Below are 17,354 nucleotides of genomic sequence, written 5' to 3' on the forward strand. Positions count from 1 at the left end.
TTCCTCTCCCTACATGCTGTGTATCCTAACTCCCTACAACAGCCCCTCAAATAAATCACATCTAGTGACTGGTACCAACAAAACAAGTTCCTTTTATTATCTGGGAACCATAGAAAAAGAAACCTAAGTGCTCTGGCCCAGTCCTGGGGCTCTGGGAGGCTCACGCTCCCTCCTCAGGCTGGGGACCCAGGTCTGTCCGCACCCTCATCTTCCTCCTCTGCCATGACCACCTCCTCCAGGGTACGTCCTCGAAGTTTGCTCTCCACTAACACCTTGCACGTACCGGCAGGCGGTAGCCCTTCCTCCACATAGCGACCCCTCAGGAACACAACTCTCTCCTCTCCGTCCAAGGGCAGCCCATGGACCTGGCACAGGTCCCGTGCTTCCCTGAGTCCATCCAGGGCCAGGAGGTTGACCATGAAGCCCAGAGGCAAGGTCTGGCCCTTGGGGGTGCTAAAGGCACGAGCGAGGCGGGCCAGGGCTTCCCGGCGGGCATGGCCCACATGGCACTGCACAGCGCAACTTGCCAGGTAGGGCAGGGTCTGGAGCAGGCGGAAGAGGCGGGCAGCATTGCCCTCTCGGAAGGCAGCATCTACCGCTAAGGCCTTGCGGAGGGGCGGGCAGGTGCGCAGGGCAGCAGGCAGCTGTAGAACCTCACGCAGGGCTTCCACCGAGCCTGTGAGAGCGGGAAGCCAGAATGAGGACGCCTGGTCCTTACAGGATCAGGCCCATCTCCCCTCCCAACACCTTGTCCTTCTTCTCTTCTCAACCACGCCCCTTCTCTAGGCCTAGCCCAACTTCCCTTTCCCCTCTAAGGGCCAGCCTTTGGCTCCTTCCCTGACCCATATTTGAATGAATTGCCTCAGGCTCTTGACTTCCTGCAGTCCAGATCCTTAAGCACTGAAGTGGGCAGGGTTTCCGGATTTGGGAAGCGGGCCCAGATAATTTAATGATTCGCCTGAGAGTGTCCTAGGGTGGGTATGTAGTTGAGCCTGACCCCAGTCCAAGTTTTCTGACTTGGATTTCCCACTACCCTGGCTTCCCTGCACCCACGGTTTTGGGAGCCAACTCTGCCCCACCTTCCCTTGAACACCTGGGAAGGCCCCTTCCTTCAGGAGACTCTGCCCCTGCTTCCCTTCCAGAAGAGTCTCAGACACTGGAACTTTGGGCCTCATTTGTAAACTAGGGCTTCTGACCAATTAGTAGGTTGTGAAGTCAACAGCATTTTGTTAAAATTGTATAGGACAGGGCCTTTTTTTTTTGAGACAGATTTGCTTTGTCATCCAGGCTGCAGTATAGTGGCTCCCGGCTCACTGCAACCTCCACCACCTCCCAGGTTCAAGCGATTCTCCTGCATCAGCCTCCTGAGTAGCTAGGATTACAGGCATGCGCCACCACACCCAGCTAGTTTCTGCATTTTTAGTAGAGAGGGCCCAGCCAGAACAGAACTTGTTTGGGCACAGTGGCTCATGCCTGTAATCCCAGCACTTTGGGAGGCCAAAGCGGTAGGGTCACTTTAGCCCAGGAGTTTGAAACCAGCTTGGTCAACATGGCAAGACTCCAATCCCTACATAAAAATAAATTTTAAAAAATTAAAAGAAAATCATGGTCATACCTCTGCTACTGTTAACCAGTGCTGAGTCAACAGGCAAGTCACCTCACCACCCAGGGCTTCGATTTCTTCCCCCACTAGAGCAGGGATAATTACTATGCCTTCTTCGCAAGAGCAGTGTGGACAAAAATAAACAATTAACTGGGCGTGATGGCAGGCACCCAGCTACTTGGGAGGGTGGGGCAGGAGGATCACTTGAGCCCAGGAATTCAAGTGGCAACATGCGAGACCCCATCTCTACAAAAAAAATTTAAGTTAGCCAGGTGTGATTGCACACATCTGTGGTCCCAGCTACTCAGAAGGCTGAGGCAGGAGGATCCCTTGTGCCCAGGAGGTTGAGGCTGCAGTGAACTATGATCAAGCCACTGTACTCCAGCCTGGGCAACAGAGTAAGACCCTGTCTCAAAAAACACATTCTACAAATAAGAAAACAGGCCACGTGGCCGGGCGCGGTGGCTCAAGCCTGTAATCCCAGCACTTTGGGAGGCCGAGACGGGCGGATCACGAGGTCAGGAGATCGAGACCATCCTGGCGAACACGGTGAAACCCCGTCTCTACTAAAAAAAAATACAAAAAACTAGCCGGGCGAGGTGGCGGGCGCCTGTAGTCCCAGCTACACAGGAGGCTGAGGCAGGAGAATGGCGTAAACCCGGGAGGCGGAGCTTGCAGTGAGCTGAGATCCGGCCACTGCGCTCCAGCCCCCGCGACAGAGCAAGACTCCGTCTCAAAAAAAAAAAAAAAAAAAAAAAAAAAAAAAGGAAACAGGCCACGTGCGGTGGCTCACGCCTGTAATCCCAGCACTTTGGGAGGCAGAGGCGAGCGGATCATTGGAGGTCAGGAGTTCGAGACCAGCATGGCCAACATGGTGTTGGCCTGTCTCTACTAAAAATCCAAAAATTAGCCAGGCGTGGTGGCGCACACCTGTAGTCCCAGCTCTTCAGGAGGCTGATGCAGGTGAATAGCCTGAACCTGGGAGGCAGAGGTTGCAGTGAGCCAAGATCATGCCACTGCACTCCAGCCTAGGCGACAGAGCTAGACTCTGTCTCAAAAACAAACTAACAAATAATAGAGTTTATTAGAATGCATCACCCATAGAAAGTATCTCTAATGCCTTAAACTTCTGTCTCAGGTATATTCGTGGGCATATGTGTTCTTGTTTGCTTTGTAACCCTGACTGGGCGGGGAGGTTAAAAAAAAGTTTGAAAATCTGCCGGGCGCGGTGGCTCACACCTGCAATCCCAGCACTTTGTGAGGCCAAGGTGTGCGGATCACGAGGTCAGAAGTTCGAGACCAGCCTGACCAACATGGTGAAACACCCCCTCTCTACTAAATACAAAAATTAGGTGTGGTGGCACACCTCTGATCCCAGCTACTCAGGAGGCTGAGGCAGGAGAATCCCTTGAACCAGGGAGGTGGAGGTTGCAGTGAGCCAAGATCGAGCCACTGCACTCCAGCCTAGGCGACAGAGTCAGACTCAAAAAAAAAAAAAAAAAAAAGTTTTAAAATCACTGTTTAGGCCAACTCTCCCGTTCCACCCTTGCCCCTCCACTTTTATTCCTGAGACAACTAAGACCCCGAGATGGGCCCGAGGTCCCATGTCGGGGATTGGTGGATCTTGTGCTGTCCTGGGAGGCGCCTAATGGTGAGATGTTAATCTTTCTTTTCCCTACCTCCACTGTCATTGTGGGCTCCTGTCCCCACGCTCTGCCCAGCAGCCAGGACCGCGACTCACCCAGGTTATAGAGCAGAAAGAGGCCCTGGAAGGCTGGCTGGCGGGGGTGTGGTCCCGCGCCCCGCGCGTAGCAGCGCCGCAGCGAGCCGAAGCCCTCTTGCACCTGGGCCTGCAGCAGCACCGGGTCCGCAGGTCCCCGCGCCGCATCGGGCCCGAGCCGCGCCACCACGGCCAGCAGCGTGGCCAGCGCCGCCTCCAGCACCACCGCTGCCTCGGCGTCGCCCGCGCCCTGCAGGGCCAGGTCCAGGCGCACAGCTCGCAAGCGGTCTGCCACGAAGCTGGCCACCTCGGCGCGGGCAGCGTCGGCGCTTTCCGCCACCTCACCGGCCAGGTAGCGTACCGTGGCCAGCAGCACGGAGGGCGGACGCAACTGGCTGGGTGGGGGCCGGGGCTTGCCGGCGGCGGGTCGGCTGTACTCCTTCACCGCGCGCTGCGGATCGGCGCGGGGCGGGTCCTGGCGGCACCCCGGCACCACTTCCAAGCGGTGTAGGCGGCGCTCCCTTTCGCGCTGGGAGCGCTCGGCGGCCGGGCACATGTCCGGGCAGGTGCCCACGGGCAGCTCGCAGCCGAGCATGAGGGGCTGCGGGGAGACGGTGGGCGCTCAGCATCCCGGGGACAGCGGTGCTGCGGGAAGGCAAGCGAGGCCGGCTGGGGTTGGGGAGCGGTGGGGCGGGGCTGAACCTGGCTGGGCCCGCCTGCCCGCCATGATCCCCGGCCTCCGGGCCGCCCATCGGGCCGCCTCTGTCCTCTCACCCGGTCCTGTGGAGTTGGCCTCCCGAGATGCACTGCGTTGTAGTCCAGCAACGCCTCTGCGGCTCCGCGCGCTCTGGGGCGGCTAACGGCCCCCATCGAGCGCCAGGTTCAGCTTTGCGCGCTCCCCTTAGTGTTTTTAACGGGTAGCCTGGGCCGCTCCCATGATACACCGGTGTAGTCCCTGCCGCCACCAACGGCTTTGTGGCGAGGAGGGGCGGGGCGGGACTGAGGCCACGCCTTCCAGCCCGCTGAGCAATGAGGATTTGACTTTGGGGCCTCGGAGACAGGTACCCCTGCTTTGGGTTCCTCTCCTTCGTCCCTTCCACCCAATAGACCGGCTTCATCGTCTTGTCATTCTCTTTTTCCCTGGAGACTGTGCTATTTTCTAGCTCAGGGCTCAGCAAATGTTTTCTGCAAAGGGCCAGGTTGTAAATGTTTTGGGATTTGCAGGCGGCAAAGACTCAACTCTGCAACTGTTCAACAGCCGGTGTAGCGCGAACGCAGCCATCACAATACTGAATGAATTAGCCTGGTTGTGTTCCAACAAATTTTATTTATAGACTCTTAAATTTCATATAATTTTCACCTGTTACATATAAATTTCATCTGTCTTTCTGTCACAGAATATTATTTTGATTTTTTTAATCATTAAAAAAATGTAAAAACCACTGTAGCTCACAGGCCTTACATTAAAAAGGGGGTGGGCCAGATTTGGCTGCAGGTGGGAGTTTGCAGACCCCACTTCTAGAGGGGTAAACTAATGGTTTAATGACCACAGCTGCTGCTCACGCATCAAGACAGACAGGCAGGGGCCGGGCATAGTGACTCATGCCTGTAATCTCAGCACTTTGGGAGGCTGAGGCGGGTGGATCACTTGAGGTCAGGAGTTTGAGACCAGCCTGGCCAACATGGTGTAACCCCGTCCCTGCTAAAAATACAAAATATTAGCTGGATATGGTGGCATATGCCTGTAATCCCAGCTACTAGGGAGACTGAGACAGGAGAATCGTTTGAACCTGGGAGGCGGAGGTTGCAGTGAGCCGCGATCACACCACTGCACTCCAGCCTGGGCGACTGAGACTCCATCTCAAGAAAAACACAAAAAGACAGGCAGGGTCAGAAGTGTGAGTCCTTGATTCCAAGGTGGCAAGTGTAATCAGGGAACTGAGAATTCATTATTTTTCTCATGCTTGGTCCAGTTACCTACAGAAATGGCCCCTGCGATTACAAGACCAGGAGGTGGGGCTAGGCCCTGGGGAGAGGAGAAGGGGCTGGCAGTGCAGGAGCCAGAGTCCCAGGGAAGGGCCCACTCCCTGTTAGGGTGGGAGTTGAGACAGGTGCAGGCGCAGGATCTCCTCTGCCCGCTTCAGGTACTCAGCTGCCTTCTTCTTCACACCTTCCTGGCGGGCAGGCAACGGGTCACCTGTGGAGAGAGACTGCTCAGCTGAGGCACCTGGGCACTACTGGTCTAGTTGGAACCCTTGGTCTGGTCCTTTACAATTCACAGAGTATCACCATGTGCTTTTCCCTCTTCTCTGGGGCCCAGCGTCCATTCTTCCCATTCTACAAACAAGAAAACTGAGGCCATGCCGGGTGCAGTGGCTCACGGCTGTAATCCCAGCACTTTGGGAGGCCGAGGCAGGCAGATCACTTGAGATCAGGAGTTCGAGACCAGCCTGGCCAACATCACAAAACCCCGTCTCTACTAAAAATTCAAAAATTAGCCAGGCATGGTGGTGGGCGTCTGTAATCCCAGCTACTCAGGAGGCTGAGGCAGGAGAATCTCTTGAACCTGGGAGGTGGACGTTGCAGTGAGCCAAGATTGTGCCACTGCACTCCAGCCTGTGACAAGAGTAAGACTCTCAAAAAAAAAAAAAAAAAAAAGAAAGAAAGAAAAAAAAAAAAGAAAACTGAGGCCACAAGAGGTGTTAAAACAAACAAACAAGCTGGGCGCAGTGGCTCACGCGTGTAATCCCAGCACTTTGGGAGGCCGAGACGGGAGGATCACGAGGTCAGGAGATCGAGACCATCCTGGCTAACACGGTGAAACCCCGTCTCTACTAAAAATACAAAAAATTAGCCAGGTGCGGTGGCGGGCGCCAGTAGTCCCAGCTACACGGGAGGCTGAGGCAGGAGAATGGCGTGAACCCGGGAGGTGGAGTTTGCAGTGAGCCAAGATTGCGCCACTGCACTCCAGCCTGGGCGACAGAGCAAGACTCTGTCTCAAAACAAACAAACAAACAAACAAACAAACAACAAAGAAACAAAAATCTGCCCAGGTTACACAGCTGGTCAGTGAGGATCAAAAGGGCTCCTGCTCTGTGAATTGCTTGCTTTTTGCTCCCTTCATCACTGCCCCACCTGGGACCCAGGCCTGACCCTCCACCCTCAGTCCCTACTCACCGGGGACTCCCTGAAGCAAGACGTGTACACCATCTCGGTAGCCCTGGAGCGCGGCAGCATAAGCGCCTGCCTTCTCATCCCGCAGGGCCTGGGTGATGAGATCTGTGGCCTGGCTTAGATAGGCAGGGGTGGGCCCTCCTTCCCCGTCCTCTTCCTCCTCCTGCCCTCCTGGCTCCCAGGGTTCCTGGTCCAGCCTTGCTGACTCCACCTCCATCGTTGCCAGCTCAGCCACATGGGTGGGGCTGGGGGCTGTGCCTTCTGCAATTAGAAAGGGAGGACTCAGACCAGACTAGCCCTTCCTTTCTCAGGCCCTCTGCCCAACCCAAGACCTCTTTTGTTCATCAGGGTATCAGCCTGTCCCCAGTAGAGGGGACCAAGGCCAGAGCAATCCAGAAGTCGTCTGTGGATCAAAAACTGGCCATGATGTATTTGATAGATAGGGTTCATGTGCTTCTGTAAAAACAGCCTTACCGCCGGGTGCGGTGGCTCACACCTGTAATCCCAGTATTTTGGGAGGCCGAGGTGGGCGGATCACGAGGTCAGGAATCGAGACCATCCTGACTAACATGGTGAAACCCTGTCTCTACTAAAAATACAAAAATTAGCCGGGCATGGTGGCGGGCACCTGTGATCCCAGCTACTCGGGAGGCTGAGGCAGGAGAATGGCGTGAACCCGGGAGGCAGAGCTTGCAGCGAGCCGAGATTGCGTCACTGCACTCCAGCCTGGGCGACAGAGCGAGACTCCGTCTCAAAAAAAAAAGAAACAACAATAATAACAAAAAAACACAGCCTTACCTTCCTAATTATTTCATTAGGTACACACTCACTTTAGTTTGTGAGCTCTGGGTCACTGGTCCTATTTCCCTCTTGACTCCAGTTGACCTAGAATCCAAAAATCCCCTCCAGAAAGTTTCCCTGAAGGATGCTAGGCCAACACCACCAGGCTGAGGGTAGAAATGCTCCAAGCCTTGGAATAATCTTAGAATAGGAGACTTCGAGAATCTCAGGGGTTTTCTGAAGCCTTGCAGCTCCAGGCTCTGGGGACTCTCCCCACGGGCTGAGTGAGTCTCACTGGAGCTGCATGTGAAGGGTCTTGAAAAGATCCTGGTTGGACAGTTGCTCATGCCTATAATCCAGCGCTTCAGGAGGCCGAGGTGGGAGGACTACTTGAGTGCAGGAGCTTGAGACCAGCCTGGGCAACATAGTGAGAGCTTGTCTCTAGAAAAAATCAAAAACTTAGCTGGGCGTGATGGTGCATGCCTGTGGTTCTGTCCCAGCTATTCGGGAGGCGGAGGTGGGGGGATCGCTTGGGCCTAGGAGGTAGAGGCTGCAGTGAGCCACGATCACACCACTGCCCTCTAGCGTGGTGACAGAGCCAGACCCTATCTCAAAAAAAAAAAAAAAAAGAAAAAGAAAAAAAAGAAAGGGAAAAAAAAAAAGAGAAAATAGAAAAGCTCCTGCCCAGGCAGGCGCTCAGCTGACACAAGGACAGAGCACTTGGATGCCTGCCATCCAGAGGCCAGACACAACAGCCCTGTGACACCAACACTGCCTTTCTCTCCCATTCCTTCTTCCCACTCCCCAACCCTGAAGAGGCAGTAGCAGGAACAGGAGGAAGCAGAACGAGAAAAGTGAGAGGCAGGGCACTTTGGCTCATACCTGTAATCTCAGCACTCTGGGAGGCCGAGGAGGGTGGATCACTTGAGGGTCAGGAGTTTTGAGACCAGTCTGACCAACATGAAGAAATCTCATCTCAACTAAAAATACAAAATTAGCCAGGCACCGTGGCGTGTGCCTGTAGTCCCAGCTACTCGGGAAGCTGAGGCCAGAGAATCGCTTGAACCCGGGAGGTTGCAGTGAGCAGAGATTGCGCCACTGCACTCCAGAATGGACAACAGAGTGAGACTCTGTCTCAGAAAAAAAAAAAAAAAAAGAGTAACAGACATGGGCTCTCGCTATATTGTCCAGGCTGGTCTTGAATTCCTGGGATCTCCCTGCCTCAGCCTCCCAAAGTATTGAGATTACAGGTGTGAGCCAATGTGCCAGGCCTTGGCGAATTTTAGAATGAAAAACTCCAGTGCCTCAGAGCTTGGGACTGTCGAGTCCCAGGATCTCACAGCAAGAAGGTGCCCAGGACCCTAACCTCCATCAGGGGGCCCTTCAATCTCCGGCATCCCCAAATGCCAGTGGCTCCAGGCCCCCAGAGGGGTTTCCCTTTGCAGCTGCTCTTTGAGCTCAGAACTCACTTCCATTGACCAGCAGGCTTCTTGCCTTCAGGATCTGCAGCCAGACCCTGGCCAGCCAGGAAATCCTACCACGAGCTTACAGCGAAGGAACTAAAATGTACCAGAGCAGTGTGACCCGGCTCTTTCCAAAGCCTTCTCAGTGAGATGGCCCCAACGTGGGAAGTGCCTCCTTTCCTTCCTCATGGCTACTTGTTGCACAGGTGCATCCAGCACACCACACCACGAGCCCTGGCACGGAGCTGCTCATTCTCACTGAAGCTGCTCTTGGTCCACAGGGCAGCACTACTGAGGGGACGTCTTTCCCAGATCTGCGCAGGCACTGAGCAGGCTAGTGGGGCTCTGCCCTCCTCCCTGTCCTAAGGATGTCCTGCCCTGGCTCCTTCCCGGCTGACCCAGCTCATTACCTTCTTTGGAGAAGGGGTCGAAGAGGGCCAGCTCAGCCTCGGTGAGGGGGCCTCGGGCAGGGGAACCAGATGCTTCCTCGGTGCTCTCACAGTTAAAGAGAAGATCCAGGGCCTCCTGGGCAGGGCTGGATGGTGGGGGGTCCACTGAGGAAGAGATAATTGGGGTCATGAATACCCGCATTTATTTCTCAGCTTTCAAAATGGAATTACTCTCTCTCTAAACCCTTGCAGCAACCATGGGCATAGACAAGCCCGTTATTAGGGTTTATGCCCATTTTACAGATTAAGAAACTGTAGTGCAGAGAAGGAAAAGGACCTGCCCAAAGTTCCTCAGCCAGTCAGTGATAGACCTGGACACACGCCCATTTCTCACTAAGACCACTGAGGAGTGAGTGTGGCCCCCTCCCCACTCTGTACCCTCCAGCCTTGGTTCCCTCCTCCCACCCTGATGTACCTGGCACCTCCAATTCCTCAAGGCCCCTCCTTTCTGCAGGGAGCGGCTGGGGTAGCCGGGGGTCATCAGGGGGCGGGGTGGGGATCAGAGGGGGTGGCAGGATGTGCAGGTCCCTGGACATCTCCGAGGGTCGGGTCACCTCCCCACCCTGCAGGACAGAAAGATCAGCCATGGGGAGTCATGGGGTGCAATCTGGTGGGTGGGTAAGTGGCCCAAGTTCTGGTAAGGTGGAAGGTGCACATACCCTGAAGAACTCCTTGAGCTGGGGGCTGTTGTTGAGCGCAGGTATGTGCACGGTGAAGCGAAGCAGGTCCTCTGCCCCCTTTCGCCGCTCCTCGATCACTGAGGCTTCAAATCGGCCTACAGCCCCCAGGACAAGGAACAGGGGAGAGTGGTGGTGACCTATAGGGGCTTCTGCCCCAAGGCCACTTTTCCTGGTCCTGCCTGAGATGCTCTGAGCAACTCACTGCCCTCCTACCCCTTCTCCCAGCAATCTTCTCTGGCTCCTCCTGGGGTGAGGGAGGGGCTTCCAGGACAGATCAATTTCCCTATTCATTCATTTGCCAGATGTTTACTGAGCACCTACTATATGCTAGATTCAGAAGGTGAACAGGGGAGGAACAAGTCTCTGCCCTTGTGAATATCACATCCTACACAGGGGGAGCTAGGTAGTTAACAAGAAACAAAAACATTTCTGATGGCTTTGATCTAATGAGGAGAAAAGTAAGGCTCAGAGAGGGAAAGTGACTTGCCCAAGGTCACACAGCAAGTAGCCCCCATTTGTTTTTTGAGACAAGGCCTGGCTCTGTTATCTAGGCTGGTGTGCAGTGGCACAATCTCAGCTCACTGCAACCTCTGCCACCTGGGATCAAGCCGCCCTCCTGCCTCAGCCTCCCAAGTAGCTGGGACTATAGGTGCACACCACTATGCCTGGCTAATTTTTGTATTTTTTGTAGAGATGGGGTTTTACCATGTTGCCCAGGCTGGTCTTGAACTCCTGAGCTCAAGTGATTACCTTGCCTTGGCTTCCCAAAGTGCTGAGATCACAGGTGCGAGTCACAGTTTCACTGCTCTGTCCTAGGTATTATGCAGTGCAGGCTAACTCTGGTCCAGTTACTGTGTGGCCATTCTGTGGTACTTCCCCACTGGCCTGGCATAACCTGACAACAGCAATCTTTCACCTTGCTTCAAAAGAACAAAAGAACATCTTGGCCAGGCGTGGTGGCTCACACCTATAATCCCAGCATTTTGGGAGGCCAAGGCAGGTGGATCACTTGAGGTTAGGAGTTCAAGACCAGCCTGGCCAACATGGTGAAACCCCGTCTCTACTAAAAGTAAAAAAATTAGGTGTGGTGGCGCACACTACTTGGGAGGCTACTTGGCTACTTGGGAGGCTGAGGCAGGAGAATCACTCAAACCTGGGAGGGCAGAGTTTGCAGTGAGCTGATATCATGCCACAGGACTCCAGCCTGGGTGACAGAGTAAGACTCTGTCTCAAAAAACAAAAACAAAAACCAACAACAACAAAGAACATCTCACGTGAGTACGCAGACGCGAGCAACTGTTCAGCACTGTCTAATACAGATATGAGCTACATATGCAATTTTACATTTTCTAGCAGCTACATTAAATAAAAGGAAAAAAGAAACAACTTTTTTTTTTTTTTTTTTGAGACGGAGTCTCACTCTGTCGCCCGGGCTAGACTGCAACGACACAATCTTGGCCTCCCAGGTTCCAGCGATTCTCCTGCCTCAGCCTCCTGAGTAGCTGAGTTTACAAGCGCCCGCCACTACACCCAGCTAATTTTTTGTATTTTTAGTAGAGACAGGGTTTCACCAAGTTGGCCAGGCTGGTCTCGAACTCCTGATCTCGTGATTCATTTGCCTCAGCCTCCCAAAGTGCTGGGATTACAGGTGTGAGCCATCACGCCCAGCCACAAGTTAAATATTTTATTTAACCCAATATATCCCAAATATTCTCACTGCAACATGTAATCAATATAGTAAGTATTGAGATAGGCTGGGTGCAGTGTCTCAGGCGTGTAATCCCAGCACTTTGGGAGGCCAAGGCGGGCAGAGCAGCTGAGGTCAGGAGTTCAAGACCAGCCTGGCCAATGTGATGAAACTCCGTCTCTACTAAGAATACAAAAATTAGCCAGGTATGGTGGTGTGCACCTGTAATCCCAGCTACTCAGGAGACTGATGCAGGAGAATCCTTTGAACCTGGAAGGTGGAGGTTGCAGTGAGCCAAGATAACACCACTACACTCCAGCCTGGGTGACAAAGTGAGGCTGTCAACAACAACAAAAAATTGAAAAAAAAGGAAAATAAAATAGAGCTAATAAAGACAGGATTTTTGTTGGTTTTTTTTTGAGATGGAGTTTCACCTTGGCTTCCCAAAGTGCTAGGATTACAGGTGTGAGCCACCACGCCCGGCCCAACAGGAATGTTAAAAGGTGCAATACACAGTAAGTGTTAGGCTGCTCTGAGCCTCAGTTCCCCCATCTGTCAAATGAGGTCATCTCTAAAAGCCCTTCCAAACATGTCTCTGCCCAGAGTTTCAGGCCCTCTCTATCCAGCCCCCACTGGCAGAGGTCCCCTTTTGTCCAACGCTCCCTTCATCTTTGGCCTGAGTGCCCCGATCTAACACTCACCGAACACCTGGGCCCGGGGGAACGCAGGGAACTCCTCAAGGCGGCGGAAGAGGTTGCGGTGGGTGTAGGCCAGGTCTCCATGCAGCTTGCGGAAGTCGCTGTACCGCTTCCAGACCACCACCTACGAGGGACATGAGACTTGCCCAGAACCGGCAATGGTGGGAGGCAGCCGCCCCCGGTGCCCAGCCTGCCCCCAGGGTGGGTGAGGATCAGGATGCAGCTGCAGCAGCCCCTTGCCCAGGGACAGGGAGGAAGGAGGGCCGGTGTCCAAGCAGAGTTACCAGCTGCCCCTTGACAGTTTCCAGATCTGGAACTGCAGAATGGGCCCTCTTCCTCCCAGGAGCCTCACCTCTTTGACATCCTCTGGGTCCTTCTTTGAGATGAACTGAGAAAGAAAGGCAAGAGCTGGTTGAGACCAGAGACCGCCATCTGACACCCTCTCACCCTGTTTGCCCCAGGTGCCTCCTAGTCCCCCTCATGGGGCAATGGCCTTTGGCCTTTGGCCTCTGGCTTCAAGGCATCCTGGCTTTAAGCCTTTCCATGTAATTTTAGAAACTTTTCCTACTGTGTACCTCAGTTTCTCCATCTGTCAAATAGAAGGACCTCTAAAGGCCCGTCTGGACTGCTCCAACCTCAGCCCAACTTTTTTTTTTTGAGATGGAGTCTTGCTCTGCCGCCCAGGCTGAAGTGCAGTGGTGCACTCTCAGCTCACTACCACCTCTGCCTTCAAGGTTCAAGCGATTCTCCTGCCTCAGCCTCCCAAGAAGCCGGGATTACAGACATGCACCACCACGCCTGCTAATGTTTGTATTTTTAGTAGAGATGGGGTTTCACCATGTTGGCCAAGCTGGTCTGGACTCGTGACCTCAAGTGATCCGCCCACCTCGGCCTCACACTTACAGGCGTGAGCACCCGGCCATCAGCACAATTTTTTTTTTTTTTTTTTTTTTTTGAGACGGAGTCTCGCTCTGTCGCCCAGGCTGGAGTGCAGTGGCCGGATCTCAGCTCACTGCAAGCTCCGCCTCCCGGGTTCACGCCATTCTCCTGCCTCAGCCTCCCGAGTAGCTGGGACTACAGGCGTCCGCCACATCGCCCGGCTAGTTTTTTGTATTTTTTTAGTAGAGACGGGGTTTCACCGTGTTAGGCAGGATGGTCTCGATCTCCTGACCTCGTGATCCACCCGTCTCGGCCTCCCAAAGTGCTGGGATTACAGGCTTGAGCCACCGCAGCACAATTTTTATCCCGGTTCCTTGAACAGGCGATGGCCCTGCATCTCCTTCTGAAACCAAAGAACCCCAAGTCTCCAAAGAAGGGAGGTTCTGCCTCAGGAACCTCCTTCCCTGAGGGAGAAGGTCCTGTGCTTCAGCGCCCTGGACACAGAAGAAACCATCGCTGGAGCTGAGGTCCCTGGAAGGGCAGACTTGGGTCTGAAGTGAAAACGAGATTCAGTTTTCATCATGTTATGTTCATAATAATTTTAAAATAATGCCCTATGGTTTAGGGTACTTGACAGTTTAATAATATATCCTATGCCAGGCACGGTGGCTCAAGCCTGTAATGCCAGCACTTTAGGGGACCCAGGTGGGCAGATCACTTGAGTCCAGGAGTTTGAGACCAGCCTGGGCAACATAGTGACACCCAATAGCTGCAAAAAATACACAAAATTAGCTGGGTGTGGTGATGTGGCACACCTGTAGTCCCAGCTACTTGGAAGGCTGAGGTGAGAGGATCACTTGAGCATGGGAAGCAGAGGTTGCAATGAGCTGAGATCACACCACTGCACTCCAGACTGCAGAGAGTGAAACCCTGTCTCTTACACACTAAATAAATAAATAAAAACATCTATTCCTTATCCTAGATCCCACTGAGGCAGACACAATTAACATGCCCATTTAAGAGATAAGGAAATGGAGGCTTTGAGAGGTGTGGCCATAGAAGATCACACACTAGGTAAGAAAGATTGCTGGAACTAAAACTTTGGACTTGGCTTTTGACAACAGAGACTTGCCTAAAATATTCTGGTAAAAGAAACTATTTAAAAACCATTGAGTGGTCAGGTGTGGCGGCTCATGCCTGTAATCCCAGCACTTTGGGAGGCCGAGGTGGGTGAATCACTTGAGGTCAGGAGTTCAAGACCAGCCTGGCCAACATGGTGAAATCCTGTCTCTACTAAAAATACAAAAATTAGCCAGGCGTGGTGGCAGGTGCCTGTAGTCCCAACTACTCAGGAGGCTGAGGCAGGAGAATCACTTGAATACAGGAGGCAGACGTTGCAGTGAGCTGAGATCACGCCACTCAACTCCAGCCTGGCAACACAGCGAGACTCTATCTAAAAAAAAAAAAAAATTCTATAATTTTTTTTTTTTGTATTTTTAGTAGAGACGGGGTTTCACCGTGTTAGCTAGTCGGACCTAGGGCCTGACACTGTGTAGTGCCACAGGAAGCTAGGTACGGTGTGGCCTGTAATCCTAACACTTTGGAAGGCCAAAATGAGAGGATTGCTTGAGGCCAGGAGTTTGAGACCAGCCTGGGCAACATGGCAAAACTGTGTCTCTACAAAAAAATTTAAAATTAAGCTAGGCATGGTGGCACATGCCTGTAGTCCTAGCTACTCAGGAGGCTGAGGCAGGAGGACGGATTGAATCCAGGAACTTGAGGCTGCAGTAAGACGCGAATCATGCCACTGTACACCAGCCCAAGTGACAGAGCAAGACTCTGTCGCAAATAAAATAAAATAAAATAAAATAAAAATATAGGCCAGGTGCGGTGGCTCATGCCTGTAATTCCAGCACTTGGGGAGACCGAGGTGGGAGGATCACTTGAGGTCAGGAGTTCGAGACCAACCTGGCCAACACAGTGAAATCCTGTCTCTACTAAAAACACAAAAAGTAGCCGGGTGTGATGGCACACGCCTATAATCCCAGCTACTCAGGAGGCTGAAGCAGGAGAACTGCATGAACCCAGGAGGTGGAGGCTGCAGTGAGCTGAGACAGTACCACTGTACTTCAGCCTGGGCAACAGAGCAAGACTCTGTCTCAAAAAATATACACACACACATATATATATATAGAGAGAGAGAGAGAGAGACAGAGGGAGAGAGAATGAGAGAATGTGCTTTATATTTTATATATTTATTATATATAATACATTGTATATATAATATGTACAAAAATATATCAAAATAATGCATGTTGCTTGGTTTAAAAAGCCAATGGGAGGCCAGGTGTGGTGGCTCACACCTGTAATCCCAGCACTTTGGGAGGGTGAGGCCGGTGGATTACTTGAGGTCACGAGTTCCAGACTAGCCTGGCTAACAAGGTGAAACCCCATCTCTACCAGAAAATACAAATATTAGCTGGGCACGGTGGCAGGCGCCTGTAGTCCCAGCTACTGGGGAGACTGAGGCAGGAGAATGGTGTGAACCCGGGAGGCGGAGCTTGCAGTGAGCCGAGATCGCGCCACTGCACTCCAGCCTGGGCGACAGTGCAGACTCCATCTCAAAAAAATAAACAAATAAACAACAACACAAAAAAGCCACTGGGAAGACTTATAATAAAAGGTTACAGTTCCTTGCCACATCCTTCCTACCCCAACCCCACCTCCAGTCTATCTTCCCAGGGACAACGTTTTTATTTGCATTTTTTAAAAGGGGTGTGTGTGTATGTGTGTGTGTGCATTTTAATATTGAGCTGGGGTCTCACTGTGTTGCCCAGGCTCATCTTGAACTCCTAAACTCAAGCAATCTGCTCCCTCAGCCTCCCAAAGTGCTGGGATTTACACGCATGAGCCACTGAGCCCGGCCTTATTTGCATTTATTTTTAGGCATGGAAAAGACAAACGATTTGGGGAAAGCATATTTTAAATAGCTAAGATTCTGCACTTAGACACTTTATAAGTGTCCTTACGTGCCTGCTTTGCTTTTATAGTTAACTAATGCACCAGCTTAATAGTCGCCTAGTTGAAAATTCTAAAAGTACAAAAAACTTACAGTAAAAAGTCTTCCCCAACTTCTGTCCCCAGTGACACAGTTCTTCTCCCTGGGGACCTTCTTGTTACCCGTTCTTGTATATCATTCTACAGGTGTCCTGTTTTACTATTTTTAATTATTTTCATGGTTTCCTCCATGTCTCTCTATAAATTGTGCTTATGATGTTGCTATCGCTTCATATATCAACTCTAGCCTATCTATCTTCCTGCTGTGACCTTGATATGGCGACTTACTCCTTAAGTCCTTCCGAACTGCATGAATTTTTTTTAACCATTGACCAGTATTATTTTCTGAAAAATTAAAAACGGTTAAACTCGTTAAAGGGATTTTATGTAAGATCAAACAAACCAATAAACAAAACTTACCCTACGAGACTGGAGTACTAATAATTGGGTTAAACCAGAGTTTTCATGTTAATTTACAGAAATTCACAGTCTGATGCCCAGACACTACACGCCGGGCGTGGGCATCCACGCCCTTTTAAAAAAAGACAGCGCCCACTCAGGGCCCCGCCCCGCTGATGGTTAAAGAAGTAAACGAACCCTTGTACTGCAACCGCCGCTTAAAGGGGAAACCCATTTCTGTCGTCTAAAAAGGGAGTGGTGGCTGCAGCGCCTTTCCTTAAGGTGAAACTCGGCGCCCCTCTAGTTAAAAGGGTAAAGTACGCGCTGGGCCCCACCTCACCTGCGCGGTTACTTTGTACTCGGTGTAGCCCTTGGGGTGCGTCCTGGGGTCCGACACTGTGTAGTGCCGCAGGAAGTCATCCTTCGCCTGGCGGGACATGAAACCGAGCTGGAGCGGAGCGGAACGCCGGACTCCGCTTCCTCCCTGTCCCCACCCCTCCGGCCCGGCCTCCGACCGCCGCCGCCTCGCCTGGGCCTGCGCCCTTCTTCCTCCGGCCCAGGGATTTTGTCGCAAGTGACAGCGCTGTTCCGATCCCGGGTGCGCGGCCAAGGGAGCGTCTGAAAAGTTCCTTCTCTGTGGTGAAGCGTAAACCCAAGTCATTGGAAAGATTGGTGGGGGAGGTTGTGATCACTCGTCTCATTTCTGCCGGGTGATCAAGCCCACCCTATCCAAGCGTAAACCCTTGTCACAGTCCTCCAAAGGAC

The 17,354-nt window shown here is 52.6% G+C and overlaps 2 protein-coding genes across 5 annotated transcripts; both read right to left on the reverse strand.

The window, feature by feature from the left end:
* Nucleotides 1-65: 65 nt before the first annotated feature.
* Nucleotides 66-4,276, reverse strand: LOC105469553 (SAC3 domain containing 1). Of its 3 annotated transcripts, XM_011720760.3 has the most exons (3): nt 4,098-4,276; nt 3,345-3,924; nt 66-676 (listed from the first exon to the last, which is right to left on the reverse strand). In XM_011720760.3, exons 1-3 carry the CDS (start codon nt 4,191-4,193, stop codon nt 174-176), a joined length of 1,179 nt encoding a protein of 392 aa, XP_011719062.2. In that variant the 5' UTR covers nt 4,194-4,276; the 3' UTR covers nt 66-173. The 3 variants fall into 3 exon arrangements, with proteins under 3 accessions (XP_011719062.2, XP_070930409.1, XP_070930410.1); XM_071074308.1 differs by lacking the exon at nt 4,098-4,276 and having other exon boundaries at nt 3,283-3,942; XM_071074309.1 differs by lacking the exons at nt 66-676; nt 4,098-4,276 and adding an exon at nt 684-1,849 and having other exon boundaries at nt 3,345-3,942.
* Nucleotides 4,277-4,630: 354 nt separating this feature from the next.
* LOC105469554 (sorting nexin 15) lies at nt 4,631-17,132 on the reverse strand. Of its 2 annotated transcripts, XM_011720761.2 has the most exons (8): nt 16,930-17,129; nt 12,607-12,642; nt 12,258-12,378; nt 9,849-9,964; nt 9,605-9,752; nt 9,151-9,294; nt 6,501-6,758; nt 4,631-5,520 (listed from the first exon to the last, which is right to left on the reverse strand). In XM_011720761.2, exons 1-8 carry the CDS (start codon nt 17,026-17,028, stop codon nt 5,414-5,416), a joined length of 1,029 nt encoding a protein of 342 aa, XP_011719063.2. In that variant the 5' UTR covers nt 17,029-17,129; the 3' UTR covers nt 4,631-5,413. The 2 variants fall into 2 exon arrangements, with proteins under 2 accessions (XP_011719063.2, XP_011719064.2); XM_011720762.2 differs by lacking the exons at nt 4,631-5,520; nt 6,501-6,758 and adding an exon at nt 7,260-7,718 and having other exon boundaries at nt 16,930-17,132.
* Nucleotides 17,133-17,354: the final 222 nt, after the last annotated feature.

The sequence above is a fragment of the Macaca nemestrina genome, chromosome 12, assembly GCF_043159975.1.
Source record: "Macaca nemestrina isolate mMacNem1 chromosome 12, mMacNem.hap1, whole genome shotgun sequence".
Lineage (NCBI taxonomy): Eukaryota > Metazoa > Chordata > Mammalia > Primates > Cercopithecidae > Macaca > Macaca nemestrina.

Bases quoted from the DNA above. Each gene is read 5' to 3' on its own strand.
- LOC105469554 (XM_011720761.2), bottom strand. From the start codon at position 17,028: ATGTCCCGCCAGGCGAAGGATGACTTCCTGCGGCACTACACAGTGTCG. The intron at 12,379-12,606 runs GTGAGGCTCCTG...TGTCCCTCGTAG, and splicing joins ACCCAGAGGATGTCAAAGAG to GTGGTGGTCTGGAAGCGGTA. The intron at 9,753-9,848 runs GTATGTGCACCT...TCTGTCCTGCAG, and splicing joins AGCTCAAGGAGTTCTTCAGG to GGTGGGGAGGTGACCCGACC.
- LOC105469553 (XM_011720760.3), bottom strand. From the start codon at position 4,193: ATGGGGGCCGTTAGCCGCCCCAGAGCGCGCGGAGCCGCAGAGGCGTTG. The intron at 3,925-4,097 runs GTGAGAGGACAG...GTCTCCCCGCAG, and splicing joins GGCCAACTCCACAGGACCGG to CCCCTCATGCTCGGCTGCGA. The intron at 677-3,344 runs GTGAGTCGCGGT...CCGCTCTCACAG, and splicing joins CTTTCTGCTCTATAACCTGG to GCTCGGTGGAAGCCCTGCGT.